The sequence below is a fragment of the Babylonia areolata genome, chromosome 11 (assembly GCF_041734735.1).
Source record: "Babylonia areolata isolate BAREFJ2019XMU chromosome 11, ASM4173473v1, whole genome shotgun sequence".
In the NCBI taxonomy this organism is placed as follows: domain Eukaryota; kingdom Metazoa; phylum Mollusca; class Gastropoda; order Neogastropoda; family Buccinidae; genus Babylonia; species Babylonia areolata.
The window spans coordinates 40,893,113-40,912,613 of record NC_134886.1 but is presented as its reverse complement, the minus strand read 5'-3'; the positions used below and the strand labels follow the sequence as shown (position 1 = coordinate 40,912,613).

Here is a 19,501-nt window from a genome sequence, read left to right as displayed (position 1 = left end):
TGTTGTTGTTTTTGTTTTTGCTTCTTTTTTTTTCTTTTTTTTTTTTTTTTTTTCTTTTTGTTGCTTTTTTTGTGATTTTTTGTTTGTTTGTTTTTGTTGCTTTTTTGTGATTTTTTCTTTTTTTTTCTTTTTTTTTAACCCGAAATAAATAAACAATGAGGCCAGGAGAACAACTGATGAACAAATCTACCCAGTACCTACTCCCACAGGGAGCACGGCCCTGACTGAAGGCATAAGACACCAGATCCTTGTTGAACTAGCCGCAAGCCTTCCATCGAGAGGTCACTTGCGACAACCACATCATCCGCACTACTCATGCAGGTGTTACGTGTGAGGGTGCACGCCGGCTTTGCTTTACGGTTGACACCTCAGTCGTTGAAATTGATACTCAAACTTCTTTTCCTTTTTCTGTGTGTCAGTTGTCATTCGCAAGCATTTTAGCATCAGTCCTCATCCACCATCACTCACCGAGTTGCAGCCGTTGGGAGATGTAGTCTCCTCTTCAGTAATTCCGGCCTGCTCCGCCGTTGGCATGACCTCTTCGTATCCGAGAGTCTGACCTATACATGCAGGGGACTGGTTCGTGGGCGCCACACACCGCACACGGGTGCTTTTATCATTAAGTATTGTACATGTAGTCTGCAACCTATTAGGACGGAGACATTCAGCCGTGAAAAAAATAAAAATAAAAATAAAAAAATCACAGATTCAGTATCTATAATCATCGAAAATAAACTCTCTCTCACTCTCTTTCTCTCCGAGTCTCTATCAGTCCCTGTAGTCACAGTATAGGTCACTATGACCTGATGAGAACGTGCTGATTCAGATAAAATCTTATTCGGCGTTACTATAGTCCAAATTACACACACAAATAAACGGCCTAATACTAATACTCAGTGAATAATAATTATCATGAATAATAAATACAATGAATTAATAAAGCAGTACAGTGCAATACAAAGCTATGCAGATAAGTTGCTCACACTGATGGTCCAGTGTTCTGCGGCTTCAGTGATGCCGCTGCCGTTTGGCGCACTTCAGTGTTCATTGGCGCTATGATCAGTGTATCGATCTGTATCTTGCGATTAAACCTCATTTTCACTCTCGACCTGAAGAAGAAAAAGAAGCATCAGCTTCAGTTCTACACACACACACGCGCGAGCGCGCGCGTGCACACACTGACACACACACACACACACACAGGCACTGACACTGCACACACACACACACACACACACACACACACACACACACACACACACACACACACACACCGCACTGACACTGTGACACACTGCACTGCACGCACTCACGCGCCGGGTGAACTAGCTGGCATTCACACACAAACCGTCATACAAAAATGCACTGAAAATGCACACACACACACACACACACACACACACACACACACACACACACACACACACACACACACCGCGCGCACACACACACACACACACACACACACACACACACACACACACACACACACACACACACACACACACACGGCACACACACACACACTAATCATTTTCTGTGCTGAAAAGAAACGAGCTGCTACCAGGCTGGCATAGGCATATACCCAAAGCCCTGGTCAAGACCATGACAACCTGCAATCCGTAGATTGGTATAGAACATGAACATACGATGAGACTTTTTTTTTTTTTTTTTTTTTTTTTTTTTTTTTTTTGTAAAGACATAGAAGGCAAATGGTTGAATTAAAGTGAAGAATAAAAGTGGGCCACGTTCAGCGAATTTGTGCACACTGACACACCCGGCGTTGCATAAATAGATCCCTCGAGCGTGCAACTGCACCCACGCACGCACACGTGCAAATACACACACACACACACACACACACACACACACACACACACACACACACACACACACACACACACACACACACACACACAAACAAACGCGCAATAAGGGAAGTAAATTGCAAGCTAAAAATTGTGTGAATTGGGTGGATTACGTTTTCCTGCCCTTTCTTGTCACCTTTACTCCTGAAGGTTGAAACATATTTTGTCCAAGGTCATGGCCATCAGAGGTCATCACGTAGGTAGACTTCCGGTTAGAGCAGACAAGCATTTCCACAATCACCGCTGTCGAAAAATACTGGTACCGTATTTTTTTTTTAATTGAAGTCTGATTTCATTCCATCTCATTGCAACGTCTCATTGAAGTTGTGTATTGCACTCTTACTTTATTTTCGAAATGTTCATCTTTCTGTCGAATGAAAATCATATCGGTGAACACCACGTACATCCAGACGTAGCAAGTCGAACTCGAAAGGTGATCATTGGTGACTCAGTCGAACAGCGAAGGTGTATTTTCATTCTAAGTTTCTGAGTGTAGTTTGGAAGCTAGCAAAACTTTTCTTTAACTAGAAAATCTACAGCATTTGTAGTTACCGGCCAGGGATGGCAAGCTTGTTATGTCCCCGCAGTCGCTGTCACAAGATGAAATGACCGCATTCATGATCGCATGCAAAGTTTCGCTTTGGTTGCAAAATGATTCAAACATTGTACCTCGCTTGTGACAGATCAAGAGAGAATCTGAACACCCTTTTCAGGATTTTTTTTTTTTTTTTCGTGTCCCTCATTGCCTTGGACACGGGTTTCCATTCAGTGTCAATATTTTGATATATTTCTTTCACAGTGCCTTGTTACTGTACTCCATGGTTTTAGCTTGCTGACAAGACTTAAGTTCAGAAATGTTGTTGACAGCTGGTGGGAATGACTGGAACAGATCTAGCAGCAGTGCAGGAGATAAGTTATTTCTCATGTTTTAGAAAAGATCCCATTTTCAACTGGAGAGCAACCTAGGTATTAACAAAAAGAGGTGGACTGGCACTGCATGAATGCAGTTTGAATTTTTATGTTTTGTTTGCAGTGTGAAAATGTCATCGACGGGTTCACTCCATAGTTCTGTGGAGGGACGTACCAGAGCTGAACGCTTTGATTCCCATCTTGCCCAGATATGCTCCCTGGAGGTGGACAAAGGGATTCGTCCCTTCCGTATGACTAGTGTCATCTGCACTATTGGTTTGTAATCATATATCAAGATTTTTGTTTCACAGTTTGTATATGTGTTGTAAAAATTAATAGATCATTTAGACACACACATGCACATGCATGCACCCTCACAAACTCCCTCTCTCTGTCTCTCACTCTATGTCACTCGCATACACAAACTGTACTTGCACACACACAAACAGGTGCCCGAATGCATGTATGTGTGCATGCGCATGCACCCAGCAAAAATGATTCATCATCAACAATTTAGTTTGGACTCAGCTGGCAGTAAAGACCTTCCCAAGTACAACCGTGCATTCTGTCATTTCCAGCACTATACTAACTCTTGCTGCACCTCACTGAAAATGAACATAACAATAGGCTCAAAAGTTTGGCATAAAAGAAATACCGAAACAAAGGTTAATGTTAACATTAAAACATGATAAAAAAAAATGTAGGCCTATAAATATAACTTGCACACAAACACACACATACGCCCACATGCATACTCATGCAAACCCCACCAGTTGCTCCTTACTTTCTCAGTCCCACTGTTTGCAGCCACAACCTCCCCCACCCCCCATCAAACACATGCACATGCACACACACTCTCATACATGCATGGAGGAAGGGGTTGTAGTTACACCATGCTCAGGAAAGTACCTTGAGTAGTGACAGCAGAAAAAATGAAGCGAAGAACTTGAAATGGGCCTGAGAGATATAAGCATTTGAGATGTCACCAAGTATGGAGTTAGCCCTGAGCATCTGTGACCTACCTTTGATGTGGGGCGGTGGTCCAGCAGTAGCACACCACACAAGGAAGACAAGTGTCCACAGGGTCAAGTCCCATATATATGGACCGGGATTCTTACTTTCCCACCAGGAGACCTTGAGTGGTGATCTGGGTGTGGTAGTCTTTTGGGTGAGACAATAAACCAAGGTCCTGCATGCAGAATGCACTTAGTGTATACATAAAATAACATGCGGTAATAAAAGAGTTGTCTCTGGCAAAAATTATGTGAAAGAAATCTGCTCTGATTGTAAACCAAATAGACCTGCAGACAGAAAAAAAATGAAATATGGATGGCGATGTACTATGGCCCAAAATTCACACAAAGGAATCTGTTGTAACTTGTATACCCACACAAAAAATGGGAGGGGTGGGGGGTAATACAATGCAATACAATGCATCTGATGCAATTTAGTAGAACACAGTCAAATACAATACTATAAAATAGAATATATCATACAAGACAATGTATTTCTGTTTCTCCATTCCAGGACCAGCATGCGACGATGTTGCCACACTGGAAGAGATGATTCTGGCAGGGATGAACATCTGTCGCCTGAACATGGCTCACAACAGTCTGGAGGTGTGTGCACTATGTCAATTACTGTTAAGTACATTGTGAACGCCTGGTGTCCAGTATTTGCATGCCCCCCACTTTGCATCAAAAACTCTGCTTAGAACATATAATAGTATCTACTAGACATCCATCCCCCACTTTGTATCAAAAACCCTGCATAGGGTATATAGTGAACGTCCACCCCCCACTTTGCATCAAAAATCCTGCATAGGACATATGGTACCTAGGAGACGCTCAACCCTCATTTTGCATCAAAAACCCTGCATAGGACATATGGTACCTAGGAGACACCTAACCTTTTTGCTCATTTATTCTTTGTCTTCGTTATTATTTTCATCATTATTATGCTTGTGGTTCATTTATTCTTTCTGACTTATTATTTTCATCCTTATTATGCTTATCGTTTATTTTTCTCCTTTCGGTATGCAGTACCATGAGAAGGTGATTCACAATATCCGTCAGGCTGTCCACAACACCAAGTCTCCCTCACCTGTTGCCATCGCTGTGGAGATCGCTGGGCAAGGAGTCAGAACCGGCCGCTTCCTGCCGGTGAGTGAGGATGACAGCAAGATTTTGCTTTGCTTAAGTTTGAATGTAACATAATATGAAAATGAATACATAAAGCTTGACATTTACACTTTACCCCTTTACCCGCCCCGTACTTAAGTCCTGACACTCGGCTTATAATCACAGATTGACATTTTTTAAAGTTTTTTTTAAGTTTTACATTTGGGCCAACAACAGAGTGAGAGCTGTATTATCAGTGGTTTCTCCAGTCAGTGGGAAATCATTTACAGCTTAGTCTTTTGTGAAGGACTATGACTCTCAAACTAGGAGGCAAAATTGCACTGGCTCTTAGTGCTGCAGCCTTGTGGGTATCGCGCCATAGAAAAGTTATGAATTATTATTATTATTTATTATTATCATTACTAGTATTATCTTTATTACTATAATTAGTTATGATCATTATGGTTATTATTATTATCATTTTTATTACTATTACTATCAATTATTATTATTATTATTGCTGTTAATTATTTTTCTTCTTCTTCATTTGTGGGCTGCAACTCCCATGTTCACTCATATATACACAAATGGGCTTTTACATATATGACTGTTTTTATCCCGCCATGTAGGCAGCCATACTTTGTTTTCGGGGGTGTGCATACTGGATATGTTCTTGTTTCCATAACCCACAGAACGCTGACATGGATTACAGGATCTTAAAAATGCGTATTTGATCTTCTGTGCGCGTATACACATGAAGGGGGTTCAGGGACTTGCGGGTCTGCACATTATGTTGACCTGGGATATCAGAAAAATCTCTACCCTTTACCCACCAGGCGCCGTTACGGATATTCAAACTGGGGACCCTCAGGTTGAAAGTCCCAACGCTATAACTGCTCGGCCATTGCACCCGTCATTCTCATTGTTATTATCATCATTGCTGACGTGCAGGAGCTGGGCAAGGAGGTGAACTTCAAGAAGAACGAGGAGGTGGTCCTGACCAATGAGCCAGGGCTGGAGAACAGCTGCGACAGGTCCACACTGTGGGTCAACAGTGGATACTTTCTGCAGGAGGCCCAGCCTGGCCAGACCATCCTGCTCAGCGACGGACTGCTGTCGCTGTTGGTCAAAGAGAAAAGTAGGGTGTGGGTGGGGAGAAAGTGGGTGTGGTGTGGGTGGTGTTTTTGTAGTGTGTGTGTCGTCAGGTTGTGTGTTGGGAGGAGGGGTGTGGATGGGGTGGTGGATAAGGGAAAGTGGGTGTGGTGTGGGTGGTGTTTTTGTAGAGTGTGTGTCAGGTTGTGTGTTGGGAGGAGGGGGGTGGATGGGGTGGTGGATAAGGGAAAGTGGGTGTGGTGTGGGTGGTGTTTTTGTAGCGTGTGTCGGGTTGTGTATTGGGAGGGAGGGTGTGGATGGGGTGGTGGATAAGGGAAAGTGGGTGTGATGTGGGTGGAGGGGGTTGAGTGGGTGAGTGAGGAGGTGGTTGGAGTAAAAGTGTGTGTGTGAGGTATGGATGGACAGTGTTTTTGTAACGTGCATGGGTGTGTGTTGGTGAGGGAGGGGGAGAGCTCGGGGGGGAGGGGTGGTGGGAAGGGGGGGGAGGAGGTGGTTGGAGAGAAAGTGTGTGGTGTGGTATGGGCGGGCAGTGTTTTTGTATGTGTGGGTGTGTGTATGTGTATGGGGAGGTGGTTGAGAGAGAGTGTGTGGTGTGGTATGGGCGGGCAGTGTTTTTGTATGTGTGGGTGTGTGTATGTGTATGGGGAGGTGGTTAAGAGAGAGCGTGTGTGTAGTATGGGTAGGCAGTGTTCTTGTATATATATATACATATATGTGTATGTGTTTTGGGGGGTGTAGGGTGTGTGTGGATGAAAGCATGTGTGCCTAGGCTGATAGTGTGTGTGTGAACGAGCAGTATGTGTGTTCCTGTGTGTCTGTGTGTGCTTGAGTGTACATATTTGAGTTTCAGTGTGTGGGTGTGTCTGTGCATATATACTTGCACTTTCTATACAGAAGTGTAGTGTATATTTGTCTTTTGTGTGTTGCAGGAATTGACATGATTGTGTGCTTGTATGTGTGTGTGTGTGTGTGTGTGCATGCATGTGTGTGTGTGTGTGTGTTCGTGCGTGTGTGTACATGTTTTAATATTGTCCGTCTGAGTGCACAGAAGAAAGAAGACCTGCTGTGTCATGTGCATGTTTGTTACATTGTGTGTCACAGTGTTTAGCTTTGTGCGACCATGAAAGCTGTGAATCCACAGCTTGTAAAAAGAATGTTGTTGGTTTCCCCCTCTCTCAGTGGAAAGTGACCATGTTTTAACTCACTTAGTACTGCCAGTTAGCTCCACTGACTTTCCCTTCAGACGGCCTATTTGTATGGGTAAGAAATAGAATCGCCCAAATACAAATGTCAGAATTATGAACTGAAAACTTTCAAACTGATCAGTAACGTAAAGAGTTAGTTGGGGACAAAATATAAAACTTCCTCCCTTCTTATGCTACCATACAATGATATGATGAAAGTATCAATATTTTTTGTTCGAAATTTGCACACACTGATGACTTGTAAACAAGTCCAGGAAAGCACAAAGAGTTTGAAACAGATTAAATTCAGAACATTATATAGCCATGATAAGGCCCCTTCGTCAAATTCTGTTGTCAGCCATGTGACTGAGATGACACTGGGTCAGAGGCCATTGTTGACATGCACTGTTTAAGTGAACCAGTCACTGTGAAAACAACACAGCAACACACACTGCATTTATTGGTCACAGTGTAGAGTGGAAAGGTCAGTAAATATATTCTTTAGTTTATAACGTCATAATGGAAATCACTCCAAAAATTCAAAATGATCTAAGGCCAGGATCGGGCTCCTTCGTCTGAAACGGTTATAAACAGCAGGGCTCCGATCAGGGCTCTCCGTCCAGAGTGAGTTAACTGAATATAAACGGGAGATTTTGTTCCCCTCCCTTTTAGTGGAAGGTGATCACAATTAATGGTAGATAAACAGTGTTTTTTCCCTCCCTTTTTGTGGAAAGTGACCTTATTGTTATATATAAACAGAGCTTTTTTTTTCCCCCTCCCATTTAGTGGAATGTGACCATATTTTAATGGTATATATAAGCAGAGCCTTTACTTCCCCTCCCTTTTAGTGGAAGGTGTTCACATTTAGTGGAATATAAACTGAGCGGGGTTTTTTTCCTCCCTTTTAGTGGAATGTGACCATATGTTAACAGTATATATATATATATATATATATATATATATATATATAAAGTGGTTTTTCTTTTCCTGTCCTTATTGTAGAAGGTGACCATATTTTGATGATATACATACAAAGCTTTCTTTTCCCCACCTCCCTTTCAGTGGGTTGTCACCAAGGAGCTTCTTCTTCTTCTTCTTCTTCTGCGTTCGTGGGCTGCAACTCCCACGTTCACTTGTATGCACACGAGTGGGCTTTTATGTGTATGACCATTTTTACCCTGCCATGTAGGCAGCCGTACTCTGTTTTTGGGGGTGTGCATGCTGGGTATGTTCTTGTTTCCATAACCCACTGAACACTGACATGGATTACAGGATCTTTAACGTGCGTATTTGATCTTCTGCTTGCATATACACACGAAGGGGGTTCAGGCACTAGCAGGTCTGCACATATGTTGACCTGGGAGATTGTAAAAATCTCCACCCTTTACCCACCAGGCGCCATCACCGTGATTCGAACCCGGGACCCTTAGATTGACAGTCCAACGCTTTAACCACTCGGCTATTGCGCCTGTCGTCACCAAGGAGCAAAGTGGCAGACTGGTTAAGAGACTGAACTGCCAATACAGTGTCCATGAGGGTTTGGGTTCAAATCCCGCTCTCGCCCGTTTCTTCCAAGTTTGACTGGAAAATTAAACAGGGTCTAGTCATTCGGATGAGACGATTGATTGAGATCCCGTTTTTAGCATGCACTTTGCAACGCTGTGGCAAAAAAAAAAGTGTTGTTCTCTGGCAAGATTGTGTAAAAGAAATCCACTCTGATACATATGCACAAATATGCATGCAGTCAGGGCCTGAGAAGCGTGTTGTGTTGGGTTATGCTGCTGTCTGGCGTCTGCCTAGCAGATGTGATGTAGGGTGCATGGATTTTTGACTCACTTGTGTAAACAAAGTGAGTGTGTTTTAACCCGGTGTTTGGTTGTGTGTGTGTGTCTGTGTGTCCGTGGTAAACTTTAACATTGACATTTTCTCTGCAAATACTTTGTCAGTTGACACCAAATTAGGTATAAAAATGGGAAAAATTCAGTTCTTTCCAGTCATCTTGTTTAAAACAATATTGCACCTCTGGGATGGCCACAAAAAAATAAAAAATGAAGCCTAATTATATGCAAAATGCATTTACTGTTATATTTATATTTTTTGTATTCTCTAAACTTGGCACTTTGATCTGATATTCTGACCCAACAACAAGAGCAGTCAATATTATCATTTTTTGTTCAAACAGAAACTTCTTTTGCTAAGAATGGAAGTTTTATTTATTTTGCAAACATCTTGGTGCAGACAGTAAAGAAGGGAAATTACTCTGTAATTAATGCTAGGGGACTTAATTTGCTTTAATCTGATCTTTCTCATCTTAAACATTACATTTTGAAATTATACTCAATACATAAAAAGCTTGGATTTTTTTTTTTTTTTTTTTTTTAGTGTATGACTATATCACAAGTGAGTCTTGAAGGCCTTGCCTCTCTTGTTCAGAATGCAATGACGCCTCCTTGAGAAGCTGAAACTGAAACTAACCATATTTGAACAATATATAAACATCCCCCCCCCCACCCCCACCCCCCCCTTCCCTTTTCAGTGGAAGGCGACCGCATTCTAACAGTGGTCAGCACGGAAGGCATTGCCAGCAACAAGTGTCACGTGCACATCCCTCAAGTTCTGCCTGCCCCTGAAAACAAGCTGACTGAGGGAGACAAGAACATCATCAAGTTTGCCATGGAACATAACGTAAGGGACAGCTTTGCGTGATCCCCTCTAGAAGCAGAAGCGTAAGACGCTGGTAGTCTTTTGTAGGAGATCATATTACTTATTAGCGATGACTTACAAGTGATTTGCTTAACGGAAAGAGATGGTTGGTTTCCAGTGGTTGCCTAGCCTAGAGATGATTGTCAGTGGTAGCCTAGAGATGATTTATAGTGATTGGCTGACATAACTATTGATTTAGTGATTGCCTAGAGTTCATTTACTGTGATTGTCTAATACATTGAACTGTTTTACAGATACAGCATGACATAATACACAGCTCTCAGAAACTACCTGACATAAAAATACACACACACACACACACAAACTTAACCTAAAAATATAAAATGTATATGCGGTAAGCAAATAACTGTAAGCCATTTACTCATTCATTGTCCGAGCATAAGACAGTTATTTCCAAAAGATGTAGTTGATGACTTTTCCTCCAATATTTCATTAGCCACTGAAAAGATTTTGAATGATTATTCATTGCTTAGAATGTTTTCAGAAATTTTAAATTCCAGTCCAGTTGGTATCCTCCTTTGATGTATTATATTTAATACTGTTATTTATATTTAGATTGTTGTAGGTTAATACTTGTTGATATGCATATACATATTCTCCTTCCCTTGACAACTCATTCAGTACACACCACAGCCTCTTTAGACTTTTTCTTATAATATACTTTTCCTCTGATACATAACATGTACTTTTTTTTTTTTTTTTTTTTTATACACTAATATTCACATGCATTCCCTTTCCTTTATACACTACTTTACTCCTTTCCGTCTAAAAACACTTATAGTGAATAGACGTTAAACTGAAGAAAACACGCACGCACGCACGCACACGCACACAACCACAACACAAAAGCGTTCTGTATGATCCTCTTTGCAGGGTGGGTGTGGATGGCAGAGACAGTGTAGCAAATGTAGCATACAATAAATGTATCATTCAGTACATGGATTTTTTTTCTTTTTCTTTTTGCTCCAAATCTGATCATCATACCTTAGCTTTTGGGTGTGTTTTTTTTGTTGTTTTTTGTTTGTGTTTGTTTGGGGGTTTTTGCTGCAGGTGGGCATGATCTTTGCAGCGTGGGTGTGGATGGGAGAGACAGTGTAGCAAATATAGCATAGAATGAATGTATCATGTGATACATGAACGGTTTTTTTTCTTCTTCTCTTCTTTATGCTGCAGATTTGATCATTACACCTTAGCCTTTTTCTTTTTTTTTTTCTTTTTTTAAATCTTTTTGCTACAGATTTGATCATACCTAAGTTGGGTTTTTTTTTTTTTTTTTTTTTAATTTAAAAAAATCTTTTTGCTGCAGATTTGATCATAACTAAGTTTGTTTTTTGGGGTTGGTTTTTTTTGTTTGTTTTTTTTTTTTTTGCTTTGTTTTGTTTGTTTTTTTAATCTTTTTGCTACAAATTTGATCATACCTTAGCTTTTTTTTTTTTTTTTTTTTTTTTTTTACTGCTGCAGGTGGACATGATCTTTGCGGCGTGGGTGTGGACAGCAGAGCTGGTGACAGAGATCCGGGAGTTGCTGGGAGACAAGGGGGCCCTGATGAAGATCGTGGCCAACATTGAGAACCGCGCAGCCATCAAGAAGTCAGTACAGCCCCCCCTCCCCCCACCCCCCCACCCCCAGCACCTCCCTGCCCTCCCTTCACCCATCGCCTATCTGCCACATTCCTCCTCCACACTCCCCTTCCCCCCCCACACCCCCAACCACGCCAACCCCTGCTTCTTTTTTTTTTCTCACTCTGTTCCCTGTTTTATATATATGTATTTATATCTATATCTTTCTTTTTTTCTTTTCTCTTTTCAACAGAAGACACAAAACACTAAAAAGGAGCATGCTGACAATGAGGGCAAAGAGAAAAATAATTGAATCCGATTCAAATGTTAGCAACATTGTAAGATATTGTATTGTATTACAAATTGAGAAAATCGTGGGTTATAAATAAAAATTCTAACTTTTGATCAGAGGCATCCAACGTTTCAGACCGTAGATCTGCCTTCAGGGACTGTGTTAGTTGGAGAAAAAACATTTCGGGGGGTGGGAGGTACGGGGGGGGGGGGGGGGGTATTGTTTTGTTGTGTGAGTGGGTTTTTTTGTTGTTGTTGTTTGTTGTTTTTTTTAGTTTTATATTTCTAAACTAAACTTTAGACGCCTTTTTTGCAACCCACAGTTTTTTGGGGTTTTTTTATAACCTTTCTCCATTTGCAGTTTTTATACACTCAGCAGTCATCTTCCCTTTTTGTCATTGTAATGCATTGATTTGTTGTCCACAAAGATTTCTCTGTGTGAAACTGAAGCTGCTGTTCCTGGCAAGAGTGTGTCGCTACAGAGCAGTGCCACTTTCTTTTCTTTTTTTTCTTTTTTTTCTGTTGGCAAGTCTGTTTTTACCATCAAAATGGATTTTTTCTATGTGATTTTGCTGGGCACAACTCTTTTATTGCTGTGGGTTCTTTTACATGCTCTGAGTGAACGGTGCACATAGGACCTTGGTTTATCATCACATCAGAATGACAAGTGTCCAGACCACCACTTGAGACAGGGAAAATTCTAGCAAGTGTGGGGTTTGACCTCACACACTCAGATTCTGTCCCTTCCCAGGTGGTCGCGTTGCCACTAGGCCAGCGCTCCACTACAGGTGGAATGACTATCTGCTTTCAGCTTTGACTCCATCCTGGAAGTGGCGGACGGCATCATGGTCGCTCGCGGCGACCTCGGCATGGATCTGGCTCCCGAGAAGGTCTTCATCGCTCAGAAGAATCTGATTGGTCGAGCTAACGCCGCTGGAAAACCGGTCATCTGTGCTGCCCAGGTGTGTTGATAATGTGGAGGGGTGTACAGGGTTTGTATAGATTTTAGATAGTTCATGAGAATTTGTAAGTGTTTAAAAGTGTAACTCTTTCACTGCCATAGGCAACCTTCGTCGACATACAGGGGTCATGTTAAAAGGACCGTTTTTCACATTGTAACAAAGCTTGACAGTTATAGCTTATTTCCTGCCAATAGAACCATGACTAACCTTTGCTTCCTGACCCAGTTTGACTTGAACAAGTCCATTGTGTTGCTTCAACATGAAGTAGAACCAAAATCCTGTGACTGAGTGCATCACATCTAAAATATTTGGGGCTTGGGAGTGTTTTTCTTACAGAAACTTGGCCATGAAAGAGTTCAAAAGAATAGTGCGGCTTGAATTTGAAGTGCAAGAACTTGGTAGCAGTCTGTTTTGAATTGCGTAATTTTTCAAACATTCTTAAACAAGATAAAAATTAATCCTCAGTACTTCACATGTCTTATTCCTCACAAAGTCAGTTTTCAGCGAAAGTCCGATCCCCAACAGAGAAAGGAAAGACAGGATCGACTTAGAGGTAGAGAAAAACGAACGAATCGAGGGGGCCGAGTCGAATCGAGTACACAGAATGTAAGAATACAATAAACACAAGCCGCATGCAGCAAAATAAGGCCAAATGAATACGCTTAATAGCCAGAAAAAGCGTAAGATGAGACAGAGCTGTAAACCTGACAAGATGGCGTGGAGAGCCTTGGCCAAAGGAAATGATTCAGTGCTTATAGGTTTCTGATTGGCTAAGAGCTGGACCGGGCAAGTCTTTTCACTGTTAGCCGCGCGAAATTTGGCCAAGCAGAGCAAACTGGTAGGCTTAGTTTGCATCAGTTTGACACGGTAAGTATATGTATCACCAAACATGGAGTATAATACAAACTCCTTTCTGTGGTGCAGATGCTGGAGAGCATGAGTGCCAACCCCCGGCCGACGCGGGCAGAAGCAAACGATGTCGCCAACGCCATCCTGGACGGGACTGACTGCGTGATGCTGTCCAGGGAAACGGCTGTTGGCAAAGCGCCGGTCAGGGCCCTGAGAGTGATCTGTTCTGTGAGTACCTATGATAGTCATTCGTGTAAGACTATGGCCACCAGAACTACAGAGGAGGCATCTGCTGTCCCAACTATCTTGGCCTAGAGTTTGGTTATAGTGGAGAGTGTCTTGCCCAAGTTAAATCCCTACTCTCTTGACCAAGAGGGTTTTAGGACAGTCAGCTTTGGGGATGGTTTCCAGAGGCCAACTAGCCCCCAAGGCTGCAGTACTAGGAGCCAGTGCAATCTTACCTCCTAGTTTGAGGGTCGTAGTCCTTCACAAAAGACTAAGCTGTTAGTGACTTCCCATTGTAGTGGAGACGCCTTTGATAATACAGTTCTCATTTTGCTGTTGGCTCACCTGCAAGATTCTGCAGTGGTAGAAACTGACCTTGCAGGTTCCTTGAGAGAAATAGTGATGTCCACTATCCAGGTTTCCTAGCATTTTCATTTTATTCCAGTCACAGTTTGTTTCAGTGCCACATCGACTTCAGAATTTGTCTGACAAGTTATTTTGGGCTAACTGGGGTTGCCTAATTGAAGAAATGCAAACGGAGCACTTAACAGACTCTGGCTAGTGTAAAACCGGTATAATCTGTCATTACAATCAGCCTCCCAAAACAGGATTTGACTTTGCTGCCTGCATTGCATGTTTCAATGCCCCCAGAGGGAACATGAAGTAAACTTCTTGCCTTGCTTTGCTGAAGGTGAGTTTTGTATGCATGCCAAAGCGATTGAGGGTGTGAGTTTTCCTTAATGAGTTTGATGTTCCCAGTAGATTTTGACGCTGATCCAGCAAAGAGTTCAGAGGAGTTGGCATTTCTGGAGAGAAACCTTTTCAGATGTAGGGTCCTTCACAGAGAGACAGAGAGAGAGAGATCTTCTCAGACGTTTCACTGTCATGGATCCTACATTGCTTCATACACTGTCTGTTTTAATCCTTCAGTCATCTTATGCTTTCTGCTGGAGAAAAACTTGTTGCAGTTTGTTGGGTGGTGGTGCTTGTCATCATTGGAGATGGGGGAAGGGAGGGGTTTTGGGATTGGAATGAACTTGCCTAGTTATGTAGACAGAAACAATGTTGTAGTTGTTAAGTTTTGATAATGCACTTTCCCAATTGCATAGATAGAAACAATAATACCTTGGCCAAGTTATGAAGATGGAAATGATAATGTACTTGCTGTGTTCCATCAATAGAAACACTCATGTCCTTGCCAAAGTGTATAGATAGAAACAGTATAAACTGGCCGAGTTGTGAAATAATAATGAACTTGCCGTTTGCAACGATAGAAACGGTAATGTGCTTGCCAAGTTGCGTAGATACAAACAGTAGTATACTTCCCACATGAGCTTGATCAAGTCTGTATTTTGATTTTGTGTGTGTGTGTGTGATTTCCAATGTTTAAGCAGAAGATGTACATGAGTATAGACTGTTCACCCTGAGATATCAATATGTTGTATTGTATTACTCTTTTGTCACAACAGATTTTTCAGTGTGAAATTTGGGCTCTCTCCAGGGAGAGTGTGTTGCTACACTGAGAGCGCCACTCTTTTTTTTTCTGCCTGCAATTTTATTTAGTTTCCTATTGAAGCAGATTTTTCTACATAATTTTGCCAGGGACAACCCTTTTGCTGCCATGGGTTCTTTTACATGCGCTGATTGCATGCTGCACCCGGGACCTCGGTTTATCATCTCATCCGAATGACTAGCGTTCAGACCTTCACTCAAGGTCTAGCGGAGGGGGAGAAAATACTGGTGACTGTGGGTTTCGAACCAGTGTGCTCAGATTCTCTGGCTTCCTGCGTGGACGGGTTGCCACCAGGTCAATGCTCCACTTCTGTCCTGTGTTGTTTTTGGTTTTTCATTCAGCAGTTTAGTTGTTGGCGGTTTTCTCTCTCCTCTCACACAGCCCAGCGTGTTTGTTGCAGGTGGCAGCGTAGCAAAAGCCAGTGTATATGAGTGAGTGTATGCATGCATGTGCGTGTGTGTGTTCCTTCGATCATTCTGACGCTCATTCACATTTTTCTTCCGTGCTCACCCACGGTGGGAGTACACGATTTCAGTTCAGCTAAGCTACACACTGTTTCCATTAACACGCTAAATTGTGACTTGCTGTTGACACATTCTGTGATTTTTTTTTTTTTTTTTTTTTACCTCCTTGCAAAGCAGATTCTGTTCTTTCAAAGGTTAACAGATTACAGCGTAAACATTTTAACAAAGCAGTGCATTAATGATGTGTCTTGAATCTTTGTTGACATTGTCAAAATATGTTTCTTCTTATGTTGAAGCACATCAACGCAAAATATAGTACATCAGTATTTTGGAAGAACGACATGCAAAAATCATTTGCTGTCCTACTGCTAGGGTTTTACCCTCTAGTTTTTGTTATAATTTTTTTTTCAGAGGTGTGTGTGAGTGTGTGTGTGTGTGTGTGTGTGTGTGTGTGTGTGTGTGTGCACTTTCCACTGGTTTGTTGCTTCCTGTCAACACAATCTGCTCTGATCATTCCTACTGTTCCTAACACTTTTCTCTGTAACACCTGTCAGCTCCAGTTCTTGACTTCTTTTTTTTTTTTTTTTTTCTTTTTTTTCCAGCCCCCATACAGAGAAGGTTATTTTCTGTAATTTGTGTAAGACATAGAAATTACTCAGAACAATAGGTCACTTTAGCAGATCATCACAGACTATCACTTTTGAGCAAAAAACAAAACAAAAAAAGTAAATAAATACATAAAGCAAAGCGTAATGTTACTGTTGTTTAATATTGGAAGCAGCAGCAAAACAGCATGTTGTAGGAGTTTTGGAGGGAAAATTATTGCCCTTAGTGCTGAGGATGTGTAAGATGTCTGTTGGCAAAGTGTGAGTTTGTTTGCCTGTCAGTATGTATAAATTTTGTGCTTTTTGACTCACTTGTGTAAACAAAGTGAGTCTATGTTTTAACCTGGTGTTCGGTTGTCTGTGTGTGTGTGTGTGTGTCTGTGGTAAACTTTAACATTGCCATTTTCTCTGCAAATACTTTGTCAATTGACACCAAATTTGGCATAAAAATAGGAAAAAATCAGTTCTTTCCAGTCATTTTGTTTAAAAAAATATTGCACCTCTGAGATGGGCACAAAAATTTTTTTTTTTAAAAGCCAAATTATATGCAGACTGAATTTACTGGGGTTTTTGTTTTTGTTTTCTCTAAACTTGGCACTTTGATCTGATATCCTGACACAACAACAAGAGCAGTCATTTTTATCATTTTTTGTTCAAACAGGATTTTCTTTTGCTAAGCATTGAAGTTTTATTTCTGGTGCATGTCTTTGCTGCAGATAGTAAAAAAGGGAAATTAATCTGTAATTAATGCTAGGCGGCTTGATTTGCTTTTAACTGATCTTTCTCATCTTAAACATTACATTTTGAAATTATACTCAATGCATGAAAAGCTTGTGTGTTTTACTCTCAGTGTACAGGGCTTTCACTATGTTCATTCACCCAATTGGTCTTTTTCAGAAAATACTAAAATCAATATGACGAGTGGACTTTATATAGATCTATTGGCTGAGCCCTGAAGGTCATGGGCTAAAACCAGTGGCGTACACATATTTATACATATTCAAAGCGTGTGCTCATATTCTTTGCAAACGCGAACGACGCCATTTTGTTTCAAGTTGTTGACCTGCCCGTTCAATCCTGTATTCAATGGACAATACACGATAACATGTGATGGAAAGTTGGAGAAGGAGATGGTTAAATATTTATTCAGAGAAAGATTTGTGAACACCTCATCACTTACTGGATTATGCCCCAAACTGCGATAAAAATATCCACAGAATCAGTTGGATTTCACAGTTCAAAATAATAAACCATGAGAGTTAATACCCTTGAATTGATGAAACATAAAAATTTGAAGTCCTTTTCACTTCATATGACGTTTACAAGTACTTGTACTTGACTGTACATGTTACTAGTTTAACAAAATACTCAATTTTCATATCAACTTTAAAACTATAAAACTAGAATGAACATAAAACAGATATTGAATCGACCGTGTCAAACCGGGTGTAACTAAACTTGTACACCTATCTAGATCCAGAGAAAACGGCTAAATGTTGCAGTGTGATTGCCGCGATAGCCACGTCTCCTTTACCGCGGACTTAAAAAGAATGTTTAATTGCCCTTAAAGATTTTTTGAATGCCCAAGATACACCAGAATAATATGATTTAAACAGCGTTCTCACTGTGAATACCGCAATCAATTTATCACCCTTTAAAAAAGCATGTTTAAATGTTATATTTTTGAACATCACTTAAGGAGGCAGGATAGTATAATGGGTAAGACCGTTTCTTCTCACCCAAACACGCGTGGTTCGAATCTGCCATCAGCACTTTCTTTTTTTCTTTTTTCTTTTTCTTTTAACCCGAAGCTTTATAATAACAAATACAGAACACAATTTAACGATTAGATTTTTTTTTTTTTTTTAAGTGTATCACAAGTGAGTCATGAAGGCCTTGCCTCTCTTGTTTGTTGTTGTTGTTTGTTTGTTTTTTGTTTTTTTTTAGTTGTTTTTTTGTTTGTTTGTTGTTGTTGCTGTTTTGGGAGGTGGGGGATTTTTGGTTGGTTGTTCTTGTTTTTGTTTTGTTTTTTTTTTGGTTGGGTTTTTTGTTGTTGTTTTCTTTTGTGTGTATGTAATCCTCTGTCAAAAAAATTGACATCAGAGACATGTTCAAGAGACGTGTCCAGTATGTATTTTGCATCAGTTTGACTGTTGTAGTGCCTGATTTTCTTTCCTATTTCTCCTTTTTTTTTTTTTTTTTTTTTTTTTTTTTTAGAATTTTATCTTCTGTTTTTTATATTCCAGGTTTTACAGGATCAATATTTTAAATACTTCAGTCCTGATAGGGCCCTGTGTGGTTGGTTAGCTAGCTAGGCAATACACAGCTAAAGAAACCCCTCTCTAACACTAACACACATGGTTTAGTGATTGCCTAGTTTTCTGGTATCAATTCTTTTTTTCTTCAAGGCCAGGAGGACGCAAGGGGAGGAGTGATGTGTTTTAGTTAACATAGCTCTTTTTTTTTCTTTTTTTTTAACCCTCTTTGATTTGCATTACCTACAGTAGAGATGCCCTTAGGTTTGCTGTTACTACCCCCCCTTTTTTTTTTTATTTTTTTTTTTAATAGCACAGCTCATTAATTTTGATCGGCATGCTGCTGTGTACTTATTTGGCAGCCCAGAAGAAAGGTTTTGGGGCATATGTATGAACACGTTTTAGTCCTTACTTATTGTTTGCTTGCCATTTTGGATGAAGAGAGAAAGAGCAAGCTGTTGTTTTCTGAAGATGCATTAGAATATGCAAATGAGGGAAAGAGAAGCAGAGAAGGACTTGTTGTTTACAGAAGATGTAACAGATTATGGAAATGTGGGCTAGAGAGACACAGAGAGACTGTTGGACACTGGGAAAGCAACAGATAGAGGGCACTGGGAAAAAAACAGATCAAGGACACTGGGAATGCAACAGATCAAGGACACTGGGAAAGCAACAGATCGAGGACACTGGGAAAGCAACAGATAGAGGGCACTGGGAAAGCAACAGATCAAGGACACTGGGAAAGCAACAGATAGAGGGCACTGGGAAAGCAACAGATAGAGGACACTGGGAAAGCAACAGATAGAGGGCACTGGGAAAGCAACAGATCAAGGACACTGGGAAAGCAACAGATCAAGGAC

At 41.0% G+C, this 19,501-nt stretch overlaps 1 protein-coding gene across 1 annotated transcript in view; it reads left to right on the top strand.

Annotated features, from left to right (window-relative positions):
* The first annotated feature begins 2,090 nt into the window (after nucleotides 1–2,090).
* The window catches only part of LOC143287413 (pyruvate kinase PKM-like), a 29,584-nt gene continuing 12,173 nt past the window's right edge, over nucleotides 2,091–19,501 (top strand). The window contains exons 1-9 of the mRNA XM_076595393.1: nucleotides 2,091–2,127; nucleotides 2,902–3,053; nucleotides 4,305–4,396; nucleotides 4,820–4,939; nucleotides 5,849–6,035; nucleotides 9,731–9,879; nucleotides 11,380–11,507; nucleotides 12,580–12,730; nucleotides 13,655–13,807. Coding sequence (XP_076451508.1) covers nucleotides 2,909–3,053; nucleotides 4,305–4,396; nucleotides 4,820–4,939; nucleotides 5,849–6,035; nucleotides 9,731–9,879; nucleotides 11,380–11,507; nucleotides 12,580–12,730; nucleotides 13,655–13,807 — 1,125 coding nt within the window. The 5' untranslated portion in view covers nucleotides 2,091–2,127; nucleotides 2,902–2,908. The remainder of the gene's footprint in view (nucleotides 2,128–2,901; nucleotides 3,054–4,304; nucleotides 4,397–4,819; nucleotides 4,940–5,848; nucleotides 6,036–9,730; nucleotides 9,880–11,379; nucleotides 11,508–12,579; nucleotides 12,731–13,654; nucleotides 13,808–19,501) is intronic.